This window comes from Mustela nivalis (assembly GCF_964662115.1).
Source record: "Mustela nivalis genome assembly, chromosome: 1".
In the NCBI taxonomy this organism is placed as follows: Eukaryota; Metazoa; Chordata; class Mammalia; order Carnivora; family Mustelidae; genus Mustela; species Mustela nivalis.
In genome coordinates this window covers 184,219,900-184,247,546 of record NC_139020.1, presented here as the reverse complement: position 1 = coordinate 184,247,546, position 27,647 = coordinate 184,219,900, and the positions used below count along the sequence as shown (strand labels likewise).

General features: G+C 42.9%; 1 protein-coding gene across 5 annotated transcripts in view; it reads right to left on the bottom strand.

Moving 5' to 3' along the window:
- The window catches only part of ADAMTS9 (ADAM metallopeptidase with thrombospondin type 1 motif 9), a 166,309-nt gene that overhangs the window by 134,459 nt on the left and 4,203 nt on the right, over positions 1-27,647 (bottom strand). For all 5 annotated transcript variants that reach the window (XM_082726988.1, XM_082726986.1, XM_082726985.1 and 2 more), the window contains exons 3-4: positions 24,316-24,478; positions 1,621-1,910 (exon numbers count right to left, since the gene is read on the bottom strand). In XM_082726988.1, the coding sequence (XP_082583114.1) occupies positions 1,621-1,910; positions 24,316-24,478 (453 nt within the window). The remainder of the gene's footprint in view (positions 1-1,620; positions 1,911-24,315; positions 24,479-27,647) is intronic.

The window sequence follows — 27,647 nt, the reverse complement described above, 5'->3', positions numbered from 1 at the left end:
TGTGATTAGGTTTTCCTCTCCCTCCTCCAGGACAGGAGAGGGCTAGGGCCTGGGGGGCTGAGCATGGGGAAGGGAAGCGAGGGGGGAGTGCAGGTCAAGTGGGGTGAGGTGTGGGGTGGGGAGCACAAGGGACTGGTTGGTAGGAGTGAGGGGGAAAGGCAAGGAAAAAGCATAGGCCAGGGAGAGGGAAAAAGAACTCTTAAAGCAAAGCTCACAAACACAGCTGCTTTTCACAATCTTTTGGGGGAATTTGTTAAAAGTAGGTTCTGGTTTACATAAATTAAGGTCAATCTATTGGAATAAATGCTGTGTTGAGTCCTAAAATGAATGAGGGTAGATTGTATGCACTATTATAGAACAATCTCCAACATTTTTAAAAGAAAAGAACAGTATTTAAAATGGTGTATTAGAATGTTCTATTTTGGGGGCGCCTGGGTGGCTCAGTGGGTTAAGCCGCTGCCTTCGGCTCAGGTCATGATCTCAGGGTCCTGGGATCGAGTCCCGCATCGGGCTCTCTGCTCAGCAGGGAGCCTGCTTCCCTCTCTCTCTCTCTGCCTGCCTCTCAATCTACTTGTGATTTCTCTCTGTCAAATAAATAAATAAAATCTTAAAAAAAAAAAAAAAGAATGTTCTATTTTGGTTTGAGAAATATTGTATATGCACACGTATTTGGTCATGTTATCCAATATGGTAGCCACTTGCCACATGTGGCCACTGAGCACTGGACATGTGCCTTGTCTAAAATGAGATGTGCCGCTGAATGTACGACACATACTGAATTTGAAGACTTTGGATGAAAAAAAAACCACTAAAATATCTTATCAGCAATTTTTGAAATGACAGCATTTTGGCAGGAATTGATATACATTATTAAAACTAATGTTACTTTTTTTTTTTTTTAATTACATATGTGGCTTGCATTATGTTTCTATTGGGCAGTGCTGGTAGACACATAGGCAAAAAAACTTTTAATGGTAGTTGCCTCTGAAAAGGGGCCAGGGTAGGAAATGACACTTCTTTTTCATGATTAGTCTTTGGTTCTGTTTTTAATTTTATTATTATTATTAATTACTAATTATTATTAATAATGTAAATCTATTGATTTTTCTATTCGAAGTGAAAGTAGGAAAATACAGAGAGATAGATCTGTGGGCCTCATCCCAAGGCTACTTAATTAGACCCATAGTTAGCCACGCAGGTGTGTATGTTAGACAAAGAGCACTGGGATTGGGAAGTGGACCATCTAGACGTCACATGAGTGTCTAAACTACTTACTAGCTTCACAAGACCATGGGCAAGTGACCTAACTCCTCTGAGGCTCGGTTTTCTTATCTATAAAATGGGAATGAGAATCCTACCTAGCAGAGCTGCCAGGAGAATTAGCAACGATGTCTTTTAACTAGGAAGCACATTGTCTAAAAAAATACACACTCCGCCCTGTCACCGTTATTGTTATTATAAAAAGGCAACCAATCGATCATCTGATGTTCTCTTCAGTCACTTGCCTGAATCGTTGAAATGCCAGCCCTGAGAATGATCCTCCAAAGCACGGGGTGGAAACCCATTTCCCAATGGCACATTTAGGGACCTCATAAATCACCTTCTTTGGAATGTACTTACAATTGACATTAGAGTTAAAATATAGTGTTGAAGGTTTGGTCCGTGGTATAAAACCATTTTGTAGTCTGCCACCACCATCACTTCTACAAACCGTGGATAGGATAAAAAACGTTTTGTTCTTCTGTGGGTCCTCTTTTCCCTGATGCTGTCCGTCTTGTTACTATAGGCAGAAAGGGCCTTTGTTGCTAGGCTGGCTTTTAATACAGCCACATCTTCAGCCAGGCTAGGTCTGTCTCCCAATCTTCTTGTTTTCATTTTCCTCTTGTCTTTGCTGTGACTATTTTTGTGTTCTGTAACAAATCAGAGGGCACACATTACATTTCAGACCACTTCTCTTTCATATTAAGAATTTAATTTGCCATATCTTAGAAGATGATGCCTCTGCTGTCAAATTATAGACAAAATCAAGTTCTACACACTGTGGACTCTACGGGTGAAATTCAATCTGCACTCTCATCTGAGTGACTAAGGAAATGGTTTAAGTGACTTGAAATTAGCTTCCCTTGAAGCTTCCATAAATGCTCACTTAAGGTCTTAGGAAATCAGGCACGAGTTTAAGGGAGACAATTGCCTATGACTCTTCTCATTTGGTAACCAAAGTCTTGCTGGGTTATAAGCAGTTTCCATTCACTGTTCTTTGCCATAGATACAGTAAGGACCAGCAAGGGTACTGAGGTTTACAGAATGGAAATGGAGATGTTTCCTATACACCACGTTTGATATTTAATGAGATGCAGGAGAAAGAGGCCTGGGAGGTGGCCAGGCTAATGGACCATACAAAGGAACTCTAGAAAACACATGACAAGGTATTTTTCTAGGACCTCATGAAATCATTGTCTTACATGAAATGTAAGAATAGAATCACTGCTATTCATTGCCTCTGAATTTTTTTTTTTTTAAGATTTTATCTATTTATTTGACAGACAGACAGAGATCACAAGTAGGCAGAGAGGCAGGCAGAGAGAGAGGGAGAAGCAGGCTCCCCGCCAAGCAGAGAGCCCGATGTGGAGCTTGATCCCAGGACTCTGATATCATGACCTGAGCCGAAGGCAGAGGCTTAACCCACTGAGCCACCCAGGTGCCCTGCCTCTGAATTTTTAATTAATTTAGTTTAGGGCTCCATTAAGGAAGTGGATTAAACTCAGAGAGGATAAACAGGCCATGGAGGCCATGGTGTGTAATGCCAGATTAGCTCTACTCATTCTGACTCTTGCCTAGCTACGTCCTCAGGTCTATACAATCTTGCTGCTCAAAGTGGGGTCCGCGGACCAGCAGCACAGCAGCCCCTACAAGCCTGTAAGGACTGCAGACTCCTTCGCCCCACTCCATACTCGAAAAACCAGACCCTCCAGTTTAACAAGACCTCCAGGGGATTCATATTCATGGTAATGCTTTGAGAAACGCTGGTCCAGAGTGTGGCTTGAAGCTTGTCTTGCTGGTGAAAATGTTCAAACTCAAAGTCATCAACCACACTATACACCGAATAAGCATGAAGAGTGCCTGCCCAAATAGACTTGGAGTAAAAACAGAATTTCATTCGTTATCTTGCCTACCATCTCCTAAATGTGTTTTAAAGTTTTAATGCCAGCAGCCTGTAGTCTAAGACAGACCACAGAGTTGTACAACTGACAAGTATGTTTATCTAAGATACAATGAATAGAATTTATTACATGAATAACAACAACAACAACAAAGGGTAAGCCAGAGTTGTTTCCTATTTGCAGGGTTCAAATATTTGACCATAAAAACCATTGCTAAACAACCCATTTAAGCCAGGATGTGTATTTTGCCCAAGTTGAGCATTTTAGCAGGCGTTAAATACTGAAATCAGTCCACACTGTCATAACTTGTTTTGTGGTCCAGCCATAGCGCACAGAGCTAGCCCAAAGTCTGGTACACAGTAGGATTCAATATCATATTCTTTTCTGCCAGTCTCTCCTGAGTATATCCACATATGTTATACCCATGCTACACGGGTATTTAGGCCGTCCATTTTTAAGTTATCAAAATGACTATGGAATACATACTGATCAAGTACTTACTATTGGCCAGGCATTGGACTAGGCTCTTTTGCGTATGTTATCTCACAATTCCTCTCAAAATGAGAAAATTAACCTCTACTTTACACATGAAGAAACTAAATCTCAGAGAGGTTGAGCAACTTGTCCAAAGTCACACAGCAGAAAGTGGTGGTATGAGGCATCAGACATGGGTTTGATCAATGGCCTAAAACGTGCTCTATTGGAGCAAGATTTCTCAAAAACTAAGGATTGAAATGGGCTCATGGTTTGGTTAAATCTCAAGTGAACAAAAGAGAGCATGTGGATATTTTCACAAAAACCAGCTTTTTACAATAGGTGTTTGGTGGCCATGTTGAAAAGTACATAGTTTTTAAAATATTAAGAAACAGTGTCATTCATTTTATGAAAAACAAATACTCCTGTTTAATGTCTTCCATAAAGGCTTAATCTAATTGTTATATGCAGTAAAGTTTCGAAGGCTTTTGAGTATTCACTCAAAAAGAGTGAATACAGCATTTGCTGAGTCTGGTACACAGTCTGGTACACAGTAGGATTCAATATCATATTCTTTTCTGCCAGGAACTCTAGAAAACACATGACAAGGTATTTTTCTAGGACCTCATGAAATCATTGTCTTACATGAAATGTAAGAATAGAATCACTGCTATTCATTGCCTCTGAATTTTTTTTTTTAAAGATTTTATCTATTTATTTGACAGACAGAGATCACAAGTAGGCAGAGAGGCAGGCAGAGAGAGTATTTTTCTAGGACCTCATGAAATCATTGTCTTACATGAAATGTAAACCACCCAGGACCGCCCCCCCCCCTTTTGACTGTCTTAAAGGAGAAGATTAGATGATTGATTTGAGATATTTCTTCCTTTTTTTTTTAATAGATTTTATTTATTTGTCAGAGAAAGAGAGAGCAAGAGCAAGAAAGAGAGAGCACAGGCAGATAGAACGGCAGGCAGAGGCAGAAGGAGAAGCAGGATTCCCACCGAGCAAGGAGCCCAATGTGGGACTCGATCCCAGGATGCTGGGATCATGACCTGAACTAAGGCAGCTGCCCAACCAACTGAGCCACCCAGGCATCCCATATTTCTTCTTTCTTAATAGAGCCATTGATTGCTCTAACTTCCCCTCTAGGCATTGCTTGACCTGCATCCTATAAATTCTGGTATGTTCTATCTTCATGCTTACTCATCTCAAAGTATTTTCCAACCTCCCTTTTGACCTACTGGTTATTTTAGCAAGCTGTTTACTTTTCACATATTTATGAGCTTCTTATTTTTTAATGTTTTTGATCTCTACTTTTTTCCACTGTAGTCAGGAAAGGTACTATGTATTACCTCTATCCTTTTAAATGTACTGAGTTATTCTTCTTATTATTTTTTATGGTCTCATGTATGATCTATTCTGGAGAACGTTCCATGTGCACATCAGAAGAATGTGTATTCTGCTGTCACTGCACAGAGTGTTGTACAGATATCTGCTGGGTGTAGTTGATGTACGGTATCTTCCAAGTTTTCTATTTCCTACTGATTTTCTGCCTCCCTGGTCTAACCATTACTGAATATGGGGTATTAAAGTTTCAACAATTACTGGTGAATTGTCAGCTTGTCCCTTTATTTCTGTCAGTTTTTGCTTCATGTATGTGGTGCTCTGTTAGAATGTGCCCCTATATTCATAATGGCAAAATCTTCCTAGTGAATTGGCCCTTTTTTATTATAAAACATGTTGATAAACTTTATCAATAAAGTAATGTGAAAGAAGCCAGTCAGTATATGATTCTAGTCAAACAAAAGTTCACAATTAGGAAATCAAAAGAGACAGAAAGTAGATTAGTTGTTGGAGGTGGGGTGGCGAGATCAGGGGTTGGCAGCTGAAGCGTACAGTGTTTCTTTTTCAAGTGATAAGGATGTTCTAAAAGGGATGGTGATGAGGGTCACACATGTCTGTAAATACACCAAAAGCCATTACAGTGGACACTTGCAGCGGATGAATAGTATGGTATGTGAATTTTATCTCAATAAAGCTGTTTTAAAAAGAAAATACGTCACTTAGTTTGTGAAAAAGAAATACTCTTTACTTAGAGTCTTCTATAAATATTTTGATTTACCAGGTTTATTTGGAAGAAAAGTATACCTACAGTGAGAAAAACACTCAGCAAATGCTGTATTCACTCTTTTTGACCATTCAGGGGGGAAAATACACTCTCAGAGACTCACCAGAGGGGACGTGTAACATAGGAATATCTAGACGGGAATCCAGGCTAACTAGATTGACTAGAAACAGGGTTACTTACTTAAATAACAAAGCTGAAAAAATTCAGGCACTGATCACAACAAGACTAAAATTTATAACAGAACAATGCATTTAAGTTCTAACATACCTGGAAGACCATTTTTTTACTCACAAGTAATCTATCTGTGTATCAAAGAAACAATTCCCTCTACTTTAGGTGGCATGAAAAACCAGGAATAAAATTACTTCTTCAGAATCAAAAACAACGTGTTTTGATATATAATACTTCCTGGTGTTTTACCCATCTGATCTTTTATCCTAACAAGTTACTTTCCTATTTAATGACCCAATTAGCTCAACCAATTTCAAACACATTATCCATTTTAACAGGCAACTTTAAATTTAGCATTAAAAATAGTATGAGCTTTAAAGATTCAGATATTCACAATGGCTACAAATGCATGAACGTTGTTTCCAAGAACTGAAAATATGGAAATTGTAACTTGTAGACCTACTCCACTCTCTTGCCTCTGAATAGAATCTGTAACAACAGAGAATAATTTCCACCAAGAGACATATGGTGTTAAGGTAAAAAGAAAGTCATCCACATTTCTCTTTAACGACCTTGGAGCATAACAGAATTGAGGCCAGTGTTTCAAATGGGTAATGTCACTTTGCTACTAATTTTATCAGAACGGGCTATGTAATGAAATGTCACTCTGGTGGAAAGCACAGTACAAATTGTGTAATTTCGCTCTTCCTTTATTTTTTCTTCTCCTCACACACAGCTTTACATATATTAGTACTTTTTAAAATTTTTTATTAACATATATTATTAGCCCCACGGGTACAGGTCTGTGAATCGCCAGGTTTACACACTTCACTGCACTCACCAGAGCATGTATCTTCCCCAATGTCCATAGCCCAACCACCCTCTCCCTACCTGCCCCCGCCCCCCGGCAACCCTCAGTTTGTTTTGTGAGATTAAGAGTCTCTTATGGTTTGTCTATTAGTACTTTTTATTGAGAGATAATTTATAGGGGTTGCTAGGTGGCTCAGTTGGCCAAATGTCCGACTCTTGATTTTGGCTCAGGTCATGATCTCAGAGTCCTGAGACTGAGCCCTGCATCGGGGTCCATGCTCACTGGTGAGTCTGCTTGAGATTCTCTCTTTCCCTTCCCCTCAGACCCTCCCGGTCCTTTCTCTCTCTTTAAAAATACGGAGAGGGAGAGAAAATTTATACAAGCATAAAATTCACCCTTTTAAAGGGTATAATTCAGTGGTTTTTAACATATTCATAAAGTTGTGCAACCATCACCATTATCTGATTTTAGGATATTTTCATTGCCCTTTAAGGAAACCCTGTACCCATTAGGGGTCATTTCCCCATTACCTCTTTTCCTCTAGCCCCTGGAAAGCACGTATCTAGGTTTTATATCTATGGATTTGCCTGTTCTGTCACTTCATATGAATGGAGTTCTACAATATGTGGCTTGTGACTCGCTTCTTTCACATTTTATTTATTCACTCTTTAATTGCTGGACATTTGGGTCTAACAACTCAGTTGAATAATACTGCTATGAACATGCATGTGCAAGTTTTTGTGTGTCCATGTTTCCATTTCTTTTAGGTATATACCTAGAAGTAATTTCTGGGTCATGTAGTAACTCCATGTTTACCATTTTAGGGAACTGCTAGGTTGTTTTCCAAAGTGGCTGCACCCTTCTCTTGTCTCTTCTTGGAGTTCAGACATGATGCTTGAAAATAGGAAATCAGGGGTGCCTGGGTGGCTCAGTGGGTTAAGCCTCTGCCTTTGGCTCGGGTCATGATTCCAGGGTCCTGGGATCGAGCCCCACATCGGACTCTCTGCTCAACGGGGAGCCTGCTTCCTTTCTCTCTCTCTCTACCTGCCTCTCTGCCTACTTGTGATCTCTGTCTGTCAAATAAATAAATAAAATCTTTAAAAAAATAGGAAATCATTCTTTCAAGGTTGTTCTCCTTTGAGGAGTCTTCAAAAATTAATTACATTTAGTTAACTAAATAACTTATGAGCAACCTGTCCTAGTTCCAATCTTAAAACAGCATGTTGAATGACAGAAGATACACAGATGGCAAACACATGAAAATATGCTCAACATCATATACTATCAAGAAAATGTAAATTAAAACAACATTAAAATACCACCACACATCAACTACAATGGCCCAAATCTGGAACACTGACAACACCAAATGCTGGCAAGGATGTTGAACAACAGAAACTCATTCACTGATGGTGGGAATGCAAAATGGTACAGCCACTTTGGAAGATAGTTTATCAGATTCTTACAAAACTAAACCTACCATGTGATCTAGCAGTCATGCTTGTTGGTATCTACCCGGAGGAGATGTTCGCAGAAGAAGCTGCACATGGATGTCTATGGCTAGTATTCATAATCATTAACACTTGGGAGCTACCAAGATGTCTTTCAGTACACAAACTGTGGTAGCACCGGGCAATGGAATGCTATTCAGGGCTAAAAAGAACTGAGCTAGCAAGCCATGTAAAGACATGAAGGAAAAGACATGAAGGAACCTGAAACGTATACTGCTAAGTGAAAGAAGCCAATCTGAAAAATGCTCTCTGCTGCATGATTCCAACTATCTGACATTCTGGAAAAGGAAAACAGCAAGGACAGTAAAAGATCAGTGGTTGCCGGAGGTTGGGGTACAGAGAGATGGACAGACAGAACACAGAGGATTTTCAGAACAGTGAAAATACTTTGTATGAAATTGTAATGATGGATACATGTTATTTTTAAACTTTTGTCCAAATCCATACACTATAAAACACTTAAGAGGAAATCATAATATAAATATGGACTTTAGGTGATGATGATACAACCAGATGAGGCAATCATTATCATGTTAATGTAGATTCACCAGCTGAAACAAAGGTACCCTCTGGAGATGGATGTTGATAATAGGGGAGGCAATGCACAGGTAGGGGCAGGGGAATAGATAGGCAATAAACTTAATACAAAAAAAAAAAAAACCCAGAAAAGCCTATGATACCTCCAAAAATCAAAAGCACATTTGCATTCAGAGAAAAATGCAATACTTTGCACCCTGAACCGTTGCATGTATGGATAAACACATTCAGGCAGGTTGAACAGTGGAAAGTGGCACCAAGGCCATGTCATAGTCACTCCAGTTGTAACACTGTATATCAGGAAGATGAGTTAATATTGGCTTTTCCAACTGTTCTGGCCTTGCTGACCAGTAAGGAGAAGCAGAGATGCTTAGGCCAGCACAGCTGCTCCAAAGGGAGCAACCCTCAAGCCCTTTTTGACCTTGGGCAAATAACTGACTCCCATTCTCCCTCTGGCCTCCCACTTAGAAACCTGAATAAGAACACTACCTATGTCATAGGCTTGCTCTGAGGAATGGTTGGAGATCATGCACACAAAATGCCCAGCGCATAGGAAGCGACCCAAAAATATTCTTATGTTTTCTACTTTTCCCAAGTAATAAAGTCAGAACTAAAAAAGGAAGCATTTCAGGGAGAGTGACATTATAAAAATATTTTTCTGGATTACAGTAACAATTCCAAAGATATAAACTGTTTACATCCTAAGTGATCTTTTCTAAGTCACTTCTCTGGATGTCAGTTTCTCTGACCTCTTAAAGAGGTCATAAATCCCTGCTGCTACATTAAGGTGGTCTTGAGAATTAAATAACAAAGTGTACAGAAAATGCCACCTGGGTGGCTCAGTCAGGGAGGCACTGGCTCTTGATTTCGGCTCAGGTCATGATCTCTCTCTCTCCTTATGTGCCCCTCCCCCGGCTCTTGTGCTCATTCTCTCAAATCAATCAAGCAAGCAATCAAGCAATCTTAAAGAAAGAAAGAAAGAAAGAAAACTCCTTCTATATTATAAGTTGAATTTTAGAAATTACTTCTTGAACACCCATTTTATGCCAGGTACCGAGCTAGATGAGTGGATATAAACAATGGAAACAATGAAACAAAAATAAAACTTGGGGCCAATCCTTAAAAAGAAAGAATAAAAATAAATTTAAAAAATAAGAATAAAGATAAATAAAATAAATAAAAATTTAAGACGGCCTCATTACTTAAAACCTCATAGTAAAAAAAGAAAGAAAGAAAGAAAGAAAGAAAGAGAGAAAGAAAGAAAGAAAGAAAGAAAAACAACTGTAATATTCAGTTATTTTTTGGTAAAAAAACATCTTCAAGGAGCTTCATGTCACATTGCCATGCAATAAAACGCCTATCATATTCTTAAGTAACTGGAATCATTTTAGAAAATAACAGCCAGGCCTGGTTATTCAGCAGTTACTCATTGAGAGTTTCACATCCACCGGGGCTGGGCTAAGGAGATTCAAATGTTAACTTGAACAGTTGGGAAGTTAATTATTGCTCTCTATTTTTATAAGGTTTATCAAAATTTAACTGAACTTCCTTAAGGCACTGAGCCACCTTGTGACCTCACGGTCCAAGTGGGCAGAGAAGTCACAGCACAGAAGCAAAGGGAGGACTGCCCCCCTTTCTGCTCTACCCTGGCTTGACAGCCAGAAGGAAGCTGGACGGGAATCCCGAGTGGTTTTGCACTTGGCTTCTGGAGGTGGACCAGCTCTTGTTGGTAGCCCTGCCCTAGCACTACTCTAGCCTCAGAGGCTCAGTTATCCCATCTATAAAATGAGGATAATAACAGTTCTTTGTAGGGTTGACCATGAGGATAAAAGAGACAGCAAGTTAAATGCCCTTGGGACAAAGCATGGCACACGGGAAGGATTCATGAAGTATTTATGGTGATCATAATGACTGTTAATTTCTCTCTCAGGCATTTGAGGTCTATCCCCTCCGTAGGAATGAGGATGTTGATATTAAGGTTGCTCATGTAAAACAATGCTATTTCAGAAAGAATCTTCTACAAGAAAGGAGGGGTGTGGAGGAGGGGGCTCAAGGATGCAGACCCAGTCCCTGCCCCCTTAGAACTCCCCTCCAGGAAAGCGCACATGCGGGCGGATGGGGGCAAGACATGGTCTGGAGATGAAATTGGACGCAAATTAGTGCCACTAACACTTCTACCTGTCTGTGGCTCCAACAGCCGCTAACATATAGGGAACCCAAAGCAGAGGCCGGGGGCAGTTCCCCGGGCTGTCTTTGCTCTACTCTATCTAAGATCTGCACGAATCAGGTCTGTTCAGAGAGTTAATGATGCCTTCAGATGGGGATTCTGCAGGAGAGAAAACACAGTCTACTGGGACCAGAGGAAGATGGATAAACAAGCACAGTGTGTGAAAAAGAGAAAAAAAAAAAAAGTAAGACATAAAAACACAAACAGCCGTAAAACCAATGAATGTTCTAATAATAAAGAACAATGAGTTTCCAGCAAGTGGGTGGGGAAGGAGCTGTGGAGGGAAACCGTCCTGTAAGAATGAAAACTCCCCAACGTTTAATTTTTTTCAGGGTCCTCAACTGGCTAGCTTTAAAAACAACAGTGAGCCCCCAAACCCACTTCTCTGCACACATGGGGGAGCTTGGGGGAAAAAACAAAGGGTGTGCCGAGGCTCTAGGGATGCTCCGAGCTCCGTACCAGCAGGGACTGTGTATGTGCAACGGGCAGTGGCGGAAGAGATTTTGCTGAGACTCCTTTTGGCTGGCTGGAACGTTTATGAACGGTCTCCCTGAGAGTGGTTTATGGAACACGAGTCCCCAGAACACATTCCTGAAAACAAACAACATTAAGTGTGCAAAATATTCCACACAGCATTTACATCTGGGACTTTCTCCATGCTCATTAGCATTTTAAGACCTCTGAGAAATCTTGCAGGAGAGCAACTAGTTTACATGTGTTTAACCACGTCACTGGGAAACTGATGGGCTCTTGGCTGCTTTTCAGGGCAGGTGGGTGGTGGGGACTGACGCAGTCCTGGGAAGATAATGAGATGGAGAGAAGCGTGCTAAGGGGCTTTCCTTTCCGGGTGGTGGTGGTGGGTGGTGGTGGGGAGAAGGAGATGCCACTGGCAGAAAACACTTGAGAAGCTACTGTTAGAGTTCAAGGGGCTGTGGTTGGCTGTGGGTCAGGGGGGTGGGAGGCATATCTGGAGGTCATCCCACCATCTTTCAGCCAAGAAGGGGTACTATACTCAAAGGCCCTGCTACTGCTTTCTCATCCAACTGCTCGCATCCCACTCAACTAAAGCCATAAAGAGGGGCTGCCGTTAACAATAATGCTGGAGGACGTGTGTGGAGATGGTTCTACTGTGTCAGGACTCTTCTAAGCACTTTCCATGGACTAACCAGATTACTCCTCACAGCAACCCAACATGGTAGGGCCTTTGATGGCCATTTCCAAGAGAGGAAACTGAGGCACACCCGAACTAACTTGAGAAAATATTTAGGGAGTATCTATTTGAGGTAATGTAATAAGCTGAACATACCCAGGCCTGCATTTTACTAAGAGACCGTTTGGTTTTCCTATTACGACCCTACAAAATACTCCTGCAGAAATGTTGGCTGTGACTCATTCGTCTCTTTGCAGTAAAGGGAGGTTGGCCTTTCTGGCAGGGGGTGAGCGGGCCACGCCAGCTGCCCAAAGCCCCACCCCACACTGCCCGCGGCCTGCTTTCAATGGCCGCCTCTTGGGCTCCGTGGTGACGCAGCGTGGGATCTTCTTGGCCAGCACTCTCCAGGAGAAATGAAATGGGAGCCACACACAGAAGTTATGCATTTCTAGTAGCACATTTTCAAAACACCAAGAGGACCAGATGAAATTAATTTGAATAATATTTTCTATGTAACCCAATACATCTAGAATATCATCATTTCAACATGCGGCAGTAGCTACATTTCAAAGGCTTAAAAGCCATGCAGGCCACCATCTAGGACGGTACCGTCTAGTTGTTTGCAGAGTGAATACTGGATCCAACAGGCTTATACCAGATGAGTTTGGGTTTGGGACTTAGAGGGACCTGTGCTGAAATCCCAGTTTCCCAACATTCCACCTGTGTGACTTCAGGCAAGTCAATTAAGTTTTTTGTGCCTCAATTTCCTCATCTGTGCAATGGGGATAATAATAGTTTCTCTCTAATAGGGCAGTGGCTGGGGTGCCTCTTCGCAGAGGCTGAGCTGAAATGAAGTGGCTTGGGGCTGGAGGCTATCTGACACTTCAGGGCAGCTGTAGGCAGCCCCAGGCTCTGTGCAGTGCCTGTGGGGGGTCCAAGGTATCACTCCCATATCAGAGATTAAAGAGCAGTTGTTGCTGGAGCTCTTTAAGAAGGCTTCTAAGCAACTAGGCGGGAGCCTATCTCCCACATTCCTTTGATACACGTCTCCCAGTTTACACACGACTAAGGGCTAGTTTACAAATCCGTTCCTGTCCTCACATCCGTGTTTCAGCCACCACGGAAATGAGGGGTCACAGGGACATATTCCAATCTGATCACAAGGGGGGAACCCCTGGGAATGCTTTCCAGCCACAGGCCACCTTCCTGCGGCACCAGGAAGTGGGCCTAGCTCAGACATTTTGTTCCTTTAAGTTCAGCTGTTGCTGGGATGACTTCAATCCCCTAAATGAATTAAAAGCCTGATGCTTTTCTCGGTGGCATGCAACCAGCTTCTTAAAGGAGCTCACTAATTTATTCTTTATCCTTACACAAAAAATCAATCCAGCAGCACTGCCACAACTCATGTGATTGCACTTGGGAAACACCGTCACTGCTTCTGCGGACAGCCTCTCCTGGATTTGCAGCTTGGGAAGCGCACAGGATGGGGAAATAAGGAGCCTGCATTCAGGGTCCACGTCTTCCTTCACCCTGGCACCGAGATGATGAATCCCTTAAAAAATGCTCAGCCTCGATCCTCTGATCCATAAAAAGAGGGACTGGAAAAGAAGTTCTCTCTAAAGTTCCTTCCAGTATTAAAATTTTATGAGTTCTTGTCTTTCACAAGATGAAACTGAACAGCGCCGAAAAAGGAGGTCCTAAGATTCAAAATGGGGTCAAGCCTACCTCTCTTGGCCATTACCGTTCTAAAAGAAGGTATCAAAAGAAATAACCAAAACAGGGGGCTGGGTGGGAGGGTAGAAGGAGACAGCATAACCCCACAGCAGAGAGAGACCCACAGAAAAGAGGTGGGTGGCAGCTGATTTTCAATAATGGGAAGGGAGCTGTGGAGGGTGGGGTGCCTTCATTATCCACTGCAAATTTTCTCTTTTGGACCTGCTGATACAGATCATAGTTACTGAGACCCATTCCCATTCTCTTTAATCTAACTTGTTACCATGGAATAGCACAGATGTGAGAATAAGGACAGTGGTTTCAAAGAGAAAAAAAACAGAGCATACAATCAGTTATCTCTGGAAAAGCCTTATATTGCCCCCAGAGCACAGAACAGGAACTTTGGACTAAAGGAGTCATGTGTCCCATTTTCATGTCCCCTAGAAGTGTGTGGTCATAGGGGGCTGAATCTCACACTACTAACTTCTTCTATATCTATGTCTCTCTCGCTACCCTTTGGCTTTCTCTCCCTGCACGTACACATGTGCCAAAGAACAGTTGCTCTGAGTATCCAAGGCTCCCTCTGTAACTCTTTTCACCCGTGAGCCAAGAAAACACATTCCCACCATAGAGTACGCTGGCTTGAAATTGCAAGTTGTGTTTCTAGATACCAACCAGCAATAAACACAGGAGCACAGAAAATGGCTCTGAATAAAGAGTTCTAAATAAGCCTCTCCTGGCCCATCTCTCTGCACCTGTGTCTCAGACAAACTCTACACTGTAATTCTTCCTATCTCCTGCAATGCCATCCTAAGACAGCAGGACATCCACAGTACACAAAATACATGCAATAGAGTATAGAAGCCACGTATGAAAGAAGTGTGTGCAAATTAACAGAATGAAAAGACAAACCACAGACTCGGAGAAAATACTGGCAAAATATTGGCCAACCAAATATCTGATAAAGGGCTCGTATCCTGAATATATAAAGTGCTCTCCAACTTCAATAATGAGAAAATAAGCATTCCCATGTTTTTTAATGGGTAAAAGAATTGCTGAGACACTTCACGAAGATACATGGATGGCAAACAAGCATATGAAGAGATGCTCCCATCATTGGTCATTAGGAAATCCAAATGAGATAGCACCACACACCTATTAGAGTGGCAAAAAGTTAAAAAAACAAAAGCACACCAAATACTGGCAATACCAAGTGAAACTTGGATTCATACCCTGCTAGGAGCACTGCAAAGTGGTACGGCCACTCTGAAAAGGAGATGGACAATTTCTTACAAAATTAAACATACACTTACTTTATAAACTAGCAATCTCGCTTCTGGGTATTTACCCAATGAAAACAAACACACTTCTGTTCACCCAACGACCCATAGCAAATGGTTATAGTGGCGAGCTATAGTGTAGCTGCCAAAAAATTTGTCCCTCAGCCGGGTAATGAAGAAACAAAGTCTTGTCTACCCATACAGTGGGGCACTACTCAGCAATAAATAAAAGATAGACTGCTGACAAAGGCCACACAGTGGATGGTCCTTCAATGCACTAGACTGGATGATTTTGGATGATTCTGGATGATCCTTCTGGAAAAGCCCAAACCGCAGAGACAGAAAGCAGGTGGTAGACTACCACGGGCACCAGGAATGACTCTCTGAACCATGGTGATAGTCACATGACCATAAGTATTTACTCAAACTTGCAGAGCTGTGTATCAGGAAGAATGACTGCTGCTGCAGATAACTTATACCCAAAAGAGAAATGGAAAGAAAACACTAGAAGTAGTGTAATAATAATAGTAATAGAAATAGGTAAATAGTAAATAGTAATAGAAAGTGAAAAGATTTGTGGAAAAAAAATAATCATCACAGAGAATTTCTAAGGCCAAAGCCATCTGTTTGAACTTTTCTCCACATACCACAAGCCAACTGCATTTTCAAGACGCTGCTCTGATACTAATGTCCCGTGAGGAATGGGAATCAACACATAAGGAAGTATTTTACCAACATTTTTCCCTGGCTTGATGTTGCTCCTTCTCAAAGTCTGAAGCAAAGTGATAGGAACAACCAGGACTGATGACAGGTGACCCTGGAAAGGCCCTGATTTGGGGCTCAAAGTAAAGCAGGGAGCCCTCATGGTATCTCTGAATCCAGAAGCTTTACAGAAAGTGCTCTAGGGAGGAGGAAGGAAAGCTCATCATATGTCAGGGAGTCCTAATTCCAGGCCCAAACCTAACTTGTCACTTTACAATTCCCAATTGCAAACTGACTCTCAAGGGCTTCAAAACACAGGTGAGTGAAATCCTTGAATAGTAGATAAAGCAGTCTTAGTAAATACTGTATACTGACACTCTTTCTATGGGTAGATTAAAAACAAAAAACAAGAAAACAAAGGAAGAAAGAGGTTTATCAAGGTACTCCAGATAAAAGGTCAAAAAACAACCTAACCACTCTTTTTTGGGCTCAATGAAAGACCTCTGATACGTGGCTCATTCCCGGTAGCTTTGTTCTTGGTACCTGCTCTGGGTTTAGGCCTAACCCCGCTCTTCCAGATGGCGGCAAAGGTGGCCTGACCTTACAACAATAAAGATGAATCAACCAGTAAAAAAGAAGTGGAAAGGGGGAAAAAAAGACGGTGGGGAGCAAACCTAAACTGGAAGGAAAGCAGCAATGTAACAAGCACGACACTGGCCACCGAGTGAGAAGTTATTTAAGAGACAGAACAGCTGGGGCACCTGGACGGCTCAGTCAGTTAAGCGTCTGCCTTTGGCTCAGGTCATGATCCTGGGGTCCTGGGATTGAGCTCCACATCAGGCTCCCTGATCACCAGGGAGTCTGCTTCTCCCTCTCCCTCTGCCCACGCACACACTCTCTCTCTGTTAAATAAATAAAATCTTTAAAAAAAAATTAGAGAGTGGGGCACCTAGGTGGCTCAGTGGGTTAAGCCTCTGTCTTCAGCTCAGGTCTTGGGATCGAGCCCCGCATCGGCCTCCCTGCTCAGCGGGAACCCTGTTTCCTCCTCTCTCTCTCTGCCTGCCTCTGCCTACTTGTGATCTCTGTCTGTCAAATAGATAAATAAAATCTTAAAAAAAAATTAGAGAGAGAACAGCCAATTGCCACATGTAGATCATGTTTTGATCACAATCTAACCAAATGGACTTTACTGTTGCAGGGACAATCAGGAAAATTTTAACATACATACTGTGTGGGTTAGATGGAGCAATTACCGCTGATATATATCAGCATGGTATATTTGCATTACGGTTACATAAGAAAATACCCTCATTTTTCAGAGATGTAAATGGGAACATTTAGACAGGAAATGTCACAATACCTGCATTTACTTTCAAATACTCTGGCAAAAAGAAAAAATAAAAAAGCAAACATGGAAAAGTCTCTGCTACCATTAGTGTAGATGGTCTCTTTATGGGGGTTCATCTTACTGTTGCCTCTATGTATGTACGGGTGCTGAAAACCGGTCTTCAATAACATGCATTTTTAAAGACATGATGAAAAAAAGTTAAGCACATAAATGAGCACAGATGAAAAAAGAAAAAACAACAGTTCCTGTATTAGAAATTTCTTTTCTACTCTCCTTTTTTTTTTTTTTTTTTTTTTTTTTTTTGCTGTAGTATTGCACTATTAATGCTGAGGTTTTAAAAAAAGGCATGTTTTTACATAAATGCCACAAAGAAGATAAAGCTGAGGAAACAGGCTCAAGAATTCAGGTATTCAAAACAGTAATCTCCTTGGAGTTGCCTATGTTGACTATTTATTAAATACAGTCACCGAAGAACTTAAAAAAAAGAGAAAAAAAGGTATAAAGACTGATGGGGAACAAACGGGTGCGTGACAGGACGTGAAGCCAAAACAAGTAATCCCAAATGGTGGAAACTATCTTTAAATATTCCAGTCAACACTGGGTTTGAGGGCTGGCTGTTTCCCCAACCCACCATGGACACGTTCATTCACCTTTCCCAGTTGAGCTTTCTTATTTGTAAATGGGAAACACTGGAGCGTCGTCCTCCCAAAGAGCTCTTGCCGGAGTAAACAGAAGAACCCACCATGGGCTTCCACACGGCCCAGCACATGACTCTTTCAATGCTGCCTGTCTCACAGGCTGAACGGCTATGGGAAAAGGATGTGAAGACCCAGAAAGTGTGTGTGGGAAGGTGTAGGCAGGCTGGCTTCTCACAGAAGTAACTAATTAGCCAACAACCACTGACCTTCTTGGGCCCAGGCAGGACCATGAGGTCAGCTAAAGCTTCTGGCACAGCCTGGAACCCTCCAGCCGCCCCAGAATAGTTTATTACCCACCCCCCATCCCCCCGCCCCCCGCCCCCCACAGGTCTTCGAGAAGGACAGACCTTCGCTGCTCCGTCTCGCACTCCATTTGGGCCCAACTATTGGCCGCTAATCTAATCAGCTAATCTATGCTAAATTATTAACGGGATCCCAGAGGTTAATGTGTAACAAGTATACTCTTCAACAGAGGCCTGGGGAGAGACGCCAGGCCTCAGCGAGTCATTAGAGTCTTGGTGGGAATTCTAGGCACCAGGCAGCCCTCCTCCAATCCAATCAAACTGTCCGCAAGCCTACGAGAAATCCTCCCCATGAGAACAAACCACAGCTGAAAGCAAACGAATCAACAAAGTCCAGAGCAAACAAACCCTCTGAGTAGACCAGGACAAAAAGGTTGTGGAAATTGGGATGTCATCGAGGTTTGGTTCCTTGGGCAAGCCAACTTGATGGACTTCTCTGCCGATGGCAAAATGTAGGTAGAGGTAAACATTAAAATATACAGTCCACATAAAGCCCTTGGAAGAGTGCCTGCCTCCCAATGCGTGCTGGACAAATGAGACCTATTGTTGATAGCATCGAGGGCCTCCATTAAATCAATGAAAATCCAAGGGAGAAGGATTTTCTAGATGGCGGCTCACATTTGTGTTCTCCGTGGAGTCAGGCCACAGGGCAGCACATAGGAATCAGATCCCAGTTGAAGTGTCAGCCACACTTCCTACTAGTTGTGTGACTTTGGATAAGTTGTTCAGCCTCTTTGAGCTGTAATTTTCTCAAATGTAAAACCAGGGTAATAATACGTACCCTAGAGCATTGTTGAGCAGATTATAAATGATAATGTATGGAAAATGTGCAGCCCAGTGACTCATGATACACAGAAGACCCAGCAAAGAATGTCTTTAACTATCATCTTGTATTTTCCAGACTTCACGACAGTCACATTCGTGGGAGTCCAACCAAGGGATAATATACTCTCACAGACAGAGTCTCCAGGGCCTCATGCCTAATGGAGACTAACCATGGAAATCCCAGGGTCAGTGCATCATACACAAGGCAACTGAGCAGGGTTGAGATGGAGCCTCGGCTGTGCCCAGCCCCACTGTCCCAAAGAAGCAGATACAAAGCAGGATTCTTATCTGTCTGGTTACAGCGACTGTCTCATTCCAAAAAAATTAAAAAAAAAATGCATGGTCTCATGGCTTAGCTGCTGGTCGCTGGTCACAACTGCCATAGGGCTACAAAGTCACTGTATTCCAGTAGCCCTACTTCTTTTTAACTATATTTTCTGATGATCGAAAAATTATAGAATTTTGGCAAAACTCCAAGAACATAAAATAAAAAGATAAATGTTGCCTATGTTCCTGTTGACCAGAAATCATCCCTTTTTAATATTTCCATACATACTGCTTCAAATTTTTTCTTTCAACACACGTGTACCACCACACAGCTATCATTTTTAAAAAATGAGATCATACCATATATACTCGTTCATGACCGGCTTGTCTGCTTGAGGGACACATATATGTCAGTGTTGACGTAAATTTGTATGTACGATCATTTTTGATGGCTGCATAGGAATCCACCCAACATAAATTACTGGTCTCTCCTCCTACTGAGGGACACTTGGGTTACTTCCAGCCTTTTGCTATGATAAATACCACCCTACTGAGTATTCTCACACAAATGTCTTCACACAATTGTCCAACTCTTTCCTTAGGAGGGGCATCTACTCTTAAACGCCTTAAATAAAACAAAAAACCAGCAGCTCGTGTTGAGATGGGAAGGCGAGAGAAGCATTCTAGTAATGGAAAAACACTGCCTTTTCATCCCAGACAAACAAAACAGCCTTCTGTTGGCCTTTCTCTCCCTCACCCTAACAGGAAGCTCGTCTATCTCGCTGATAAGAACAACTAAATCCTCTTGTGCAAAATTCAGGGTCAAACAGAGAGTGTCTGTGAAACAGAACTTGGGGTTTCATCTGGAAATGCACTGTGAAGGACCAGCAGGAAGTGGCTTATAAAAGCAATAAAGTTTCCTGAATGACTCCCCTATGCCTGGCACCTGGTCCCCCCCAGGCAGCTCAATGAGCTCTGCTGAGGACCTAATCCACAGGGGACAGAGGAGTAAGACCTGTATGTGGGGGGTGAAGGGGGAGCGGGGGGGGGGGGGAGGAGATGCCCCACCCCCCATCCCGAATCCTGAAGAACTTACAAACAGGATGAAAATCACGAATAAATGCAGATCCACCTAGCTGGCCCAAATGCACACACGCAGACACAACAGACGATGGCAAAAGAGAGACACAGCCACTGGGCCAAGAGAAACTTCCAAGAAATGAAAATTTTAAAAAATGCTACATTAGGTACAGAAAAAATAAACACAGAGGAGGGGGCTCTTGGCCCCATAACTTGCTGGCAGGGTGACCCTGTCCAAGTCCCATAAGCCCTTTATGATCTGGTTACCAAGAAGCTCTAAGTTAAGCAGAGGAGACCCGATGAGCTTTGGGTTTTGGCACTGAGTTTTCCTTTCACTTGCGGTGTTGTTTCAATTTCTATTTTCACGACTCTTCTTTTTAATCTCCCATTCAGTGATTGTCTACCATCTGCTAAACACTGTCCTGGGAGCTTTCATTATTTCATACTCATTTAGTCGTAACGACACCCTTGAAAGGCATGTGTTATTCTTACTTTATGCTCTAAATGCGCTTGAGGTCACATAGCTGACAGGAATAAAGAAGGTTCCTGGTTTTATACTCACAGCACAGAGGAGTTCGGAAATACACCATGGCTGAATGCATATATGAACGAATAAATTAAATCATTGCCTCCTTTCTAAACCCACACAATTTTTATTACATAAGACTCCTTCTGTACCTGTCATTTGAATATAAGTTATCTTAGAATCTGCTTTTGAAAATGAGACATACATCAAGAGTCAGAAATGAGCAGGACTCCATCAAAAGGCAAGAGTACTAACAGCCACAGTGCCTGGTGTGGGGCAGGATCTTATTATCTAGCAACTAAGGATTATACCCAGCTCAGAAGTGGACTTGTGGGGCTGTGCTCCTAGGATAGGGTGATCTTAAACTCTGAAGGGCTGGTGTTGAATATACAGCTGGTCACTCCTGGAAATAAGCAACCTAATGTCCCAGAACTATAGTTTGCTCATCTGTACAGAATAAGCCTGTTGGCCTAGAGCTAATGACTACAGTTTCCTCCAGAAAATCTTCTGTCAGCCCATAAGCCATAGAAAACGGTGACGAAGAATGCCAAGTCCACGGCAAGGCAAGTGGCGGGTCATGGGTAGTGATTATTAGCAGAGAGGCTCACATTTAGTTGAACTTCTGGATTGCATGGGGCACTCAGTAAACACACCAATTCTTGCTTTCTCTCACTAGCCCGAGATAGAGGGTGTATGTCTGTGTGTGGTGTGTGTGTGTGTATGTGTGTGTGTGTTTAAAGAACCAGTGTTTTTATGAGGCTCCCAGGATGCTTCTAAAGTTTACCCTTGGCTACCAACCACTGCTCTAGGGGGAAATCCCTAAAGCTGACTGGATTAATATTCGTAGAGGATATTTTCTGCTCTGGCTAGAGGGACTTCTCCCTGCAGCACCCCCCCCCCCCCAAGACCACCACCTACTTTCTTTCCCTGTGCACAGGCTACCTGGTTTTGGATGCTTCCGTGACCTGCTGGTCCGTCCCTGTAATGGCTGCTGGTGAATTTTGCCATATCCCAAAGTTCTTTCCAACTGTTCTGAGCCTCCTGCATCTGTATTCAAAGAAGGGGTACAGAAGCAGCTGGAAGAGAGAAACCAGAGTGGCAGAGTCCAGCAGCGACCCTTGCACGAGCCGATCAAGACCACTGGGCTCCTGACCCAACTCATGGGGTGAAGGGCAGCCAGACTGGTCACGGGCAAGGACACACCCGAAAAAAAAAACTGAGACCTGACACGAGTGATTTTTGACGGTGACACAGAAAGGCCCCAATGCCAAGAAGGATGAACCCAAATAACTTTTTTTTTGAAAAATTAAAGCATCTTCTGTTGTCCTCCAACTTCTCCTTTTCATAGTCCCTCTTCTTTGTGTTTTTAACAGGACTTGACAGTGACTTGTCCTCTGGCCCAGAAAATCAAATGTCGATTGATTTAGGTAACTAATTTCTAACAAATGAACTTTAAGGACTTTTTGAATGAGAGCACGAAGTAAGACTTCCCTCTCTCTCTCTCTCTCCCTGTCACACCCAACGCACGCACACATACACATCACACCTGCACAGAGAAAATGGATCATGGGATAAGTCAAACATGGGCTGTCATCATAGAGTAGTGGAAGGTCTGGGGCAAGGTGCTTCCTCTCTGCTCCCCTGCTGGGTATGATGGGTAAGAGCGGTACCAGCCCTCCAGGGTTGTGGTGAGGATTCGCTAAAGTCGTGTAGGTAAAGTGCTTTGCACATTGCCAGTATAGAGAAGGACCTGTTTGTTTGTTTGTTTGTTTCTTAAATGTTGGTTTGCTGCCGCTTTAGGGCAGAAGACTATCACCAAGTGCTGTTGTTCGATAAATTGATCAACGAACATACTATTTACTTGAGTATCTTCTGAATATACATTAATAAGATAGAAAGAAAGCAATCACGTTTCCTTTCTATCATATGCTATATATAGGTTAATTCACATACATAAAAGAAGCATTTGCTAATTCAGCTTTGGGAAGTCAAGAAGGAAAGGACAATGTTCTCACTAGCACGGGCCAAAAAAAAAATGGGATATGCATCTCGCCATTACACTGCCTGGTCGCTGGCAGTCTTGGTGCCAGGCCAGCTGCTGGGACTGTGGTTTCTGAGTACACCGCTCCCTCAGCCCTCCCCCTGCCCAGCTCACCCCTTGGCTCGTTCATGAGTCTAACCGACATCGTATTTCAGTTATATTCCATTCAGCCCTGGGAGGAGGAACATGGCACTAGATGGGCTACAATGCTACACCCTATGGCCTGGCTATTCTGGGTTATAAGCAGCTCATGTTATCTTCTTTTATTTAGAAAGAATTCCAGGAGGGGATAGGACACCACAGTCCGTCAGAGGAAGGACCTAATACAGATGTAAGACGAAACAAGCGATCATTTGGGAAACATTTTAGGAAACCCTCTGCTGGTTTGGAATTCGGGTCTTGTTTGGAGATGCCAGAAAGACCTTGAGAAGTTATTTAATTTGGAGAAGCAACTTCTAAAAATGAAGAATAAGGAAAGGGGCAAAGTTTTAGAAATCCTTATTTTAGAATTAAAAAAGAGCATTTTAGCAAACATCTTAAAACAGGACCAAACTTAGGGACAATTTTTTAGGGACAAGCCGTCATCAAAGAGAAAGTAACCAGGCTTCAAAGACAGTGGAAAGTTGCCTCAAGGCCGTAGACTGAGAAACATACACAAACATAAGCTTTCTGAGGGGCCCAGAATGACACAGCCCTGACAATGGCCAGACGTGTTAGCACAAAGCCTCAAGGAATGTGGCCATCAGGGAAGGAAAGCCAGGGGTGGGCACAGGCACCTGTGACAGAACCTGACAGTGCTATCCTCACTTCTATTCTGCTATTTCCTGAAGTCTAGAACAACAACTAAAACTGATAACCAATGTGGTTAGGAAAAACCCCAATGAACACAAAGAGATTCTGCTGAGTTCCGTTTATGAGACTATTTCACCTTTTTGTTAATCCTACCTGGTTTAAAAAAAAAAAAAAATCCCAAAGGAACAGAAAACACCAAGACACACAGGGAACATAAGCCATTGGTGACTGAAGATACGGTTGTGAGAGCCTGAAGAGACTATTGAAGCCGAATCCTAACAATTAGCAAATTCAACAAGACGCAGCTTTGCCCACTGGGAGCCTGGAGTGAGATAAGCTCATATCGAGGCTTTGTTGGTTTGTAGCTGTGCAACCTGGGACAAGTTACTAAACCTCTCTGTAGCTTCCACATCTGTGCCACAGGAAATACCTACCTCGCTCGAAAACTGAGTAAATGACAATGTGAACGGTAGCACTTTGCAGCCTGTGGAAGAGGTACGTGTTTGTAGTATTGTCACTGACCCATCTCACCGAGCTGGGGGGCTCTGTCAGAGCAGGAAGGAAATACCTGGGGTGTCACATGCACGCCTTCCCGCTGAGGGCTCTCTGTGCAGGGTGCTGTGCCGATAGACGATGTGCGGTTTGTTCTGTTCATCTTCATCTTCTTGCTCGTCCATGGACAGTAGTGGTTCAATAAAATAATCCCCATCATGGGACCGGAAAGTGCCCAGCTGCCGATGAAGAGGGATGAGAGGTTGGTTTAACAGAACTCAACCACAGGGAGGGGGACAAAATGGAACATTGCCAAGGAGTGGGGGTGGTATTTCCCCCAAGCCCTTCCCCGTGAGGGCTGCTGAACACTGAACTCTCTGTCCACCTGTTCGGGAAAGGAGTTTATTTGCACTCCACCAGGACGGTACCTTCTCCTTGAGCTGACTCTAGGTTACGGCACCTGCTATGCAAATCTGTCTCTAAGAAATCCTTGTCAGTGACCCAATTCTAGTCATACTCACTTATACAGGCTGTTCCAAGAGAGTGTTTCTGTGTGTGAAGATAGCCTGGAAATGCAGGGACAAGTGTGAGCTCCGGAGGGAAAAGCTGATTCACGGAAGCCTTATCATTATTCAAATCCAGAAAGCAGAGACCCACCTCAGGCACTCCAGGAGGTCCCACCAGTGACACTGACAGGTGAGTCTCTGCACACCCTTTCCCTTTCAGTAGGGAGTGAAATGGTACAAGGCTTGGAATCCGACTGCCCTAGGTTCCAATCCCAATCTGGACACTGACCTGCCCACTTTGGGCAAGGTCCTTAACTGCTCTGAGCTTTGGCTTCCTTATTTGTCAACCGGGGACAAAAGGACTTATTGTAAAGGCTTATGGTGCAGACTAAATGAGATAATGCACAGAAAGTGCTTAGCAAATTGACACTTTGTAAGGGATTAGAACACCTTAGCAGCTTTCTGGTTGCTGTGTTAGCCTCTAACCACCAGGACAGAATGTGTTTAAGCACCCTGAAATGGGTAGCTCCTTCTCCCCTTCCCACACACCCACAAGATGGTAAACTATGCCTCAAGGTTGAGCAACCCAAACCATATCTCCAAGAGCATTAAAAAGTTGTCCATGCCTTGCAGTGGTAAGTCTTGAAAGGAAGAAATCAAGCTCTTCAATGGTGTTGTTAAAAAACAAAAACAAAACAAAACAAAAACAACAACAGAAAGAAAAAAAAAACCCAGGGCCCTTTTACCTTCCTCTAGACACAATGAAAGTGACAGTCCTTGAATGGCAGGGGTAGTATTGGCAACACTTAGGAGTTTGTTAGAAATTCACATAATCATGCTCCACCCTAAATCTGGTCTACTGAATCCCCATCTCTGGGGGTAGGGCCCGGGAGACAAGCAATGAGCACTCCAAGGTATTCTGAGGCTCAATAAAGTTTGGGAAGCAAGAGGCCAAGACACTGGGGTTTCCAAACCTATCTAAATTTCAAAATTGCCTGGGGACTTGGAAAAAAAAAAAAAAAAAAGGATTTGTGGCATTACCCCATACCTGCAGATCTGGAATTTCCAGGGGTGAGGTCTAGAATCTGTATTCTTACAAAAGCCTTTCGCGTGATTCATGAGCTGTCGGCTTAAAGGGAGGACTGCTCTGGGCACCTCTCTCTGTTTTAAATATACAACTCGGGTGTTCTCAGGGCACAGAGCAGTAGCTTACACATGTGCAATCTACCAGAGAGACAAAACCATTGGGAAAGAACCTGGGAGCTCTTTTGATGGTGATCTGGCACCTTTCATTACTGAAAGGGGAAACTAAGGCCCAGAGGGAGGAAGTGACTTGTCCAAAGTCCCTCTTCCGTGATACAGAAGCAGCTGCTGAATGGTGCCAGTACTGAATCTAGAACCCAGGTATCCTGACGTTAGTCCAGTACCTTTTCTATAAAGAACTTCCAAAGTCTCTTTAGGAACACAGATCCAGTCTCTGGTCCCCGGTTAGGAACGTGGGTCAGAAAGACAGGGTGGGAACTCCAACTCTGCCAGTTACTAGTCAGGACACCTGGAGCAAGCCTCTGACTCTCTATGCCTCAGAGTCCTTCCTCATCTGTAAAATGGGTTGTTTTGAGGATTGGGATGGGGTGAGATAATGCACACAAAAAGTGCTTTGCAGAAGAGTCCAATAAGTGTTATCTGTATGATGCCGAATTAATTTTGTTGTCGAGTCACAGAAGACACCTTTGATGTTTGATGAATGTCCGCTCTAAGAGTCATCTTTTCCTGGTTACAGTGTCCATTTATCCCAATATAGTTACTAAATATAATACACAAGGCTCCAACATGGGGGATAAATGCTCTGATGCTGACCCTGCTGCCAAGGAAAGGGTTAGATCGTTGAGTACCAAGAACTATAATACAAGGGAGAGCATACGAAGCATCATAGGAAAGGTACAAGTGTCTGTGAAGGACAAGATGTCCTGGGGAAGAAGCTGTGTAAGCTACACGTTAAAAGAGGGGTAGGATTGGAGCCTGTGATACTGGGGGAGATGACCAAGTAAACCCAAAAGCCCAAAGGCAATAAGGTAGGACTGGGGTGGGAGGGAAATTCAGAGAAAGGAGCAAAAGCAGGTTGACTGATACACAGAATTGGTGGAGGGAAACCCCAAGAGAAGAGAGTAGCGTGCGGGTGTGTAAGGCGTGAGAGGGCACATCACAAATGGTCTGAATCATCTGAGGAGGGAATTAGTAGTTGTTCTTTGAGCAATGGGGAGCCACTAGGTAAGGTGAGTGAACGGGGGAGTCATATAATCTTGCACCAGGCTCTTAATCTGTTAGCAGCTTTTAATTTGTTAGCGGTGTGTGGCAGGGACCAGAGAGGAACGCTTGAAGGAGGAGAAGCCAGATGGAAATACTTCTTAGAAAACAACGCTAAATGAGAGAGGAGCAGAGAAGTAAAGAGGTCTAGAATTTGGGCAGGGCTTGTTCAGACCGGTGAGATACACATCTAAGATCGAATTCGGGGAAAATGATAACTGGTGGGGTGTGTGAGTGCGTGCGTGCGTGTGTGTGTGTGTGTGTGTGTGTGTGTGTGTGTTGTGCAGATTGGCACTTTTAGATTCACTCTTTATAAAGAGTGAGAGATTTCCTGGGTGGGCTACTAGAAGCTTCATGATATTACTGCTATAGAAATGGTGGTGGGAAGTCCTGGGAAGAAAGACAAATTCCAGGAGGAAGAGAAAGGGATGAGCTTGATGAGATTGGAGCTCGATTAAGCGCTGAAGACAGAAACACACAGTGCACTTATCTTTAAGATGTATTCTGGATCTTTCTCTACCAGAAAAGGCAGATTAGAAATTTAATGCAATATGAAGGGGGTTTTCACGGTCTATACAATCATTCTTAAGTCCCGGGC